We start from the raw sequence: 5,037 nt of genomic DNA, 5'->3' as shown, positions 1-5,037 counted from the left end.
CATAGTTCACAGACAGCTTGCGGAAAAGCCCCCAAAGTTCACATAATTTAAATTTATCCAAGGGTTAATTTCATGGACCCTTGTCTAATGCTATAACCCTATTAAACTTCCCATTCTGCATGAGTGTTACACTTGGGGGGGCATGAGAGAAATTTTCAACTCCTTACCCTCAGATAGATTCACTAATACCACCCAGAGGTAATATCCGCAGGCAAAATCTCACCCAGGATAAATGAGTCAAGGAGAAAAAATAAAAAATAAAAAGTTCACCCAGAGGTCTCTGTGCGAAACGAGGATCCGCAAAAATGAAACTAGACTAGTAATAGGAAAATACCATTTGGCTCGCGCGAGTTGCAACTCGCGTGAGACAAAACAGGGGGGTGGGACCCACAGCTGTGAGACAAAAACAGGGGGGTGTGAGACAAAACAGGGGGGTGCGAGCCAAATAGCAGGGCTCCTAGTAATAAGTTGAAAACGATAATACATACGTACCATCCCCTTCCTTTCTGCCATGTTCAGGGGAATGAGAGAAATCATGTGAGTCAAGTCACAAATCAATACAAACACCACCGCTAAACCTATGAACAAATTTCACATCATTTATTTATTTAAGTAGACAACTTCCTCCTCCCCGATGTACAATCATGCAAGGGAACCCAAGGCCTGCCATGGCTCAAAAGCAGAAAACAGAAGCAAACTCCTAAAGAAGCGAAAGTGAATTGAAGAGCAATCAGTCGATCATCAATATCATTTGTGTGAGTCCTCCCATGAGGTCCAGTCAGCAGAGCTTCCAACGCGAGGCATGGTGCTAATCTTGGTGCAACTGTCAACCTTGAAGAAGGATCCGCACATTGTTCCCTCGCTGTCAACCCTCGGCACCGCCTTCATCTTGTTCATTGGCCTCTCGAAGCTCTTTAGTCCTCCCTCACTGCTAAACATGCAACCTGAAAATTTTGGCATTTTTTTTTCAACACATATTTTATAACTACAATAGCAATGTATCTATATATATTACGGTGTTCTTTTGAGTGTGAGAAGACTGCTTGTTCAATTATTTCAATGCTTATGATCTAATTCAAATATAACAATCACCATATTTTCCAATTAACTATACTCATTTCCACTTCCTATTCAAGATAAAACTTTGTCTATCGAGCAATAGACGATTATGAGCGACAAGTTTACTGCAGAGAGATTCTAAGCACATTTAGAGATTTGCTCTCAGGGTTCGGATTACCTCTATTGCACATATAGTCTAAACCATAACTATCCATTGTTTCGTTGAAAATTAACATTTATTAATGAAAAATGAGAATGAGTGCAAATCTGAAGAACATGATAAGTGAAATGAATCATGATCATCTAACACTAGGAAAACATTGTGATTGACAAAAAAAAGACTTTCTAGTGTATTTTGATTTTTGACAGTCAATCCTTGTTCTTACCATTTGGGAAAGGAGCAAAAGATTTCCCACAGCCGCTCTTCATAACGTTCAGATCATCACAAATCACAGCAGACCCATCACACGCGACGCCCCAAAACAAAGGCACTCTTCCATCATAACTCTACATCCCCAGAAGAAGAAGAAAAAACCCTCAATTAATGCTTTAAACCGACAAAGAAATCACACAGCTACCACAACGATGAACAAAAGACTTAAAACGTTATTTACGCACCTGAGCAGCGAACACGGAGCCGGTTTTGTTATCGTAAATAACGAAGGCGAAAGATCCGTTGAGATCCTTAAGCACTTGATCGGCTGGGTAGGGCCCACGGTCGCGAAGGGTTCTGTAGGCTTCGATGACGAGCATGGCCTCGCTGGTGGACTTGCCGCAGAGGCCGTATTGCCTTATGAGCGAGCTCAGGTTGTCCAAGCTCCCAACAAACATGCAATATACCTCGTCCAAGCTGCTGAACAACCTAAAAATCCCCAAATCCAACGAGCAGCGCATTAGTTAATACAGCCCGCGTCGGGTTTCAACTCTTCACGTTCCTGATGATACGCACCACTCTAAACTATTTTCTACGATGTCAAACAATCCCCCCAACTCATGAAATTAATTTCAAGATTAAGATATATGGTTCATTCATATATACCTTTGGTGGAAGGAGACACACGGCGAATGGGCGCCGGCGGAGGAGTTAGAAGCGAGGGCGGCGCCGGTGCTGAAGCTGATGCAGAAGGTGTCGCTAGGATGAGCGGAGTGGAAATCCCTGAGGATCTCCTCAGGGCTCTTGGATTGCCTCCTGCAGTGTTCAGGGGAGTACAGCTCCTGGGGTGGGTGAGCAAATCCCTTGTGGAATATGGCCAACATGTTGAAGATAAGAGTCTTGAGGATTGGATTTCAATTTGAAGGGGTTTGGATACGTAATCGGAGTGAAGTAATGGAGGAGACGGATCTTGCGGAGTTTATATAGAGAGAGGGAACGAGTCATAGATATCTGAGTCCGTGTTTATCGACAGCTCCGGCTCAATCCGGTTTCGGGTAGGATGGACTTAAGACGTAGGTATGAGAAGGATAGGAGTAAGCAAAGTTAAGATAGGGATAGGCTGGGGCCATCCCTAGCGATTGACAAGTTCCGAGGTTTGTTTGTTTTTTTTTTTCTTTTTCTTTTCTTTTTTTTTTTTGTTCCTTTTTGACTTTTTAAGGTTAGCTACTTAGTTCTGCAGAGGTGATAAGATAAGTTACCTACGGCTAGATTTGGGGCTTATCCATTTGACAAAGATCCGCGTCACTGTAGCTGACGCGTCAGATGCTGTACTCTTGTGCGTGGGTAGTGCTTGGCCTCACAGTTGTTATTTTCCACAAGGGATGTTTCAGCTTTTGACTACTTCTGGTGAATTGCTTCCTACGCGGGTTTATATATCTATACGTTGAGAAACTATTAAAAGGTTGGGTTGTTTGCATATATACTCCTTATTATGTATATCTGCCAATCCATCCTCTAAATCTTAGGATTTGCAGAATTACCCCAAATCATCAACTTTAAAAAAGATACCCCTAAAATCAACAAATCATCAGCTTAATAAGCAAAATTTTGCGTATGTTCTTGATAATTTTAGGATTGCAATTACAAATTAGCTTATCAAAGTTGACAATTGGTTGATTTGGGTGTATTTTATTTGAAAATTGATATTTTGGGGGCTAATTTTGCAAAATACTAAGATTTTGAGGTTATTTTATCAAATACTCATGATGTAAGGGGTATATATGAAAATAGCCATTAAATTTTTTTGAAGCAATGATGTACATTATTTGTAAAATTGTTAGCATTACTTATCTGCTACAGTGTTTTGGTCCTTCATTTCTTGGTTAAGTTCAGAAAACCCCTGGACATTGAAGATGGTGCGGAAAATCCCTTAACGTATTTTAATTCAAGAAACTACTCTGAAATTTTCTCACTTTGTCGCCCAAAGTAACGCTAGTAAGTCTAACCTGTCACATAACAAGAAAAGACCAAAATACCCCTCAACCCTAAAAAATGCCCTGTTATCTTTTTTAATTATTTTTAAATAAAACCTAACGTTGTAACTTTCAAGTAACAAGTCAAGTAATGATTAATTAATTTAATTTAATTTAATAATTAGGATTTAATCCTAAAGGGGTATCATAAAAATCATCAACACTGTCAAGGTTTTTAAACTTTAGAAGGGTTTGTAAGACACGCCAAAGTTAGAGGGTTATTCGGAACACCCCCAAAAAGTTCAGAAAGTCAAGTGGAGTGCAAAAACTTCAGGGGCATTTAGTGGAATGGAAAGTTTAGTTTAGGGAGTCATCTACAACAACCCAAAAATTTCAAGAGGTGTTCTAAAACTGTAAAACTCCGTAAATTTGAGATAATATGTTATAATTTGAATTAATTTGTGATTAATTGTGATAAGTGGATATTTATCGTGATAAATATCATTAAATGGTGTATGAGTATGATAGCAAGTGTTTTGAGTTCGAACAAGTTCATATATGAGAGAGAAACAAGTCGAAAACATGCACAAAGGCAAAACCTGCACAACTAAAAATTTGCGGTCCGGTCGACCGCCGCACAAGTCGCAGTCGACCGCCTGACGGATTTCCAGTTTTCCTGTTTTGGGTTGGTTTCAGGTTTGATGAGACCCAGTTGCACATATGTGTTTATATATCCCTTCTTTCATAAAAATTTACATCTTATTTTAGAGTTTTAAAACCCTAGCAGCCACCAAACCCTCTTTTAAACCCTAGATTTTTTTTTGTGAGAGTTCAAGAGCTTTTTGAAGTGGGATTCCGATTTGGATTTGGTGTGTGGCTTAGGGATCTATCTTGCCTTTGCATCTTTCAGGTTTTCAACAAATTTCAGGCAAGTTTCATCTCTGCTAACCCTACTCCCACGTTTTAAGTGTTTTAATGAGATTTTATTGGGTCTAATCAACTATTTTGAGTATGAAAATTGTTCTTTAGTAATACATAAGATAAAGATCAGATCTTTTCGTGTGTTGATGATTATAAATGAATTTTCAGACGTGGTTTAAGAGCTAAAATTATTTAAACAAGAGTTTTAACTTAGTTTTGATGATTCTATCGACGTTTTGATGTTTTCATGCATGTTTAGGGTTTACATATAATATTTAATATTGTGATTCTTGTTTCATGTGTTGAATAATCTTCAGAGATGTTAATGTAATAGTTGCAATGTTCTATACAAGTTTTACAACGAGTTAAACAAGTTAGAATCATGAAGCATACACAAATACAAACCTGCAGTAAGCAGATTGAGAACTTCGGGTCGGTCGACCGCCGCACAAGTCACGGTCGACCGCCAAGCATATTCGAGCATGTGCATGTTTTGAGTCATGTTGGTTGATTTCGAGGGATTTATCCAATATGTGTAAGTTAAATTATGATGTTTATGGTTTGTTAAACACCTGAGGTGTATGTGAACACAAGATATAGGTTTGCACATTGAGATACGTGCACGAACCCTTGAATACATGTTTCGAAATGGAGTATACATGCATAGTTGAGATGCATAACACATGTTTGAGTTGATAGTGGTTGGCATAA

At 38.9% G+C, this 5,037-nt stretch overlaps 1 protein-coding gene across 1 annotated transcript; it reads right to left on the bottom strand.

Annotated features, from left to right (window-relative positions):
• LOC109825952 (stem-specific protein TSJT1-like) lies at positions 574-2,486 on the bottom strand. The gene is made up of 4 exons (XM_020392876.1): positions 2,099-2,486; positions 1,678-1,921; positions 1,446-1,566; positions 574-944 (listed from the first exon to the last, which is right to left on the bottom strand). Exons 1-4 carry the CDS (start codon positions 2,314-2,316, stop codon positions 748-750), a joined length of 780 nt encoding a protein of 259 aa, XP_020248465.1. The 5' UTR covers positions 2,317-2,486; the 3' UTR covers positions 574-747.

Source organism: Asparagus officinalis, chromosome 10 (assembly GCF_001876935.1).
Source record: "Asparagus officinalis chromosome 10, Aspof.V1, whole genome shotgun sequence".
Classification (NCBI taxonomy): domain Eukaryota; kingdom Viridiplantae; phylum Streptophyta; class Magnoliopsida; order Asparagales; family Asparagaceae; genus Asparagus; species Asparagus officinalis.
Note: the sequence above shows the minus strand (reverse complement) of the source record. Positions and strands in the feature narration are given on the sequence as shown.

Coding starts and splice junctions, on each gene's coding strand:
- LOC109825952 (XM_020392876.1), bottom strand. CDS start 2,316: ATGTTGGCCATATTCCACAAGGGATTTGCTCACCCACCCCAGGAGCTG. Junction 1,922..2,098: donor TGTGTCTCCTTCCACCAAAG/GTATATATGAAT, acceptor GGGGATTTTTAG/GTTGTTCAGCAGCTTGGACG. Junction 1,567..1,677: donor GCTCCGTGTTCGCTGCTCAG/GTGCGTAAATAA, acceptor CTGGGGATGTAG/AGTTATGATGGAAGAGTGCC.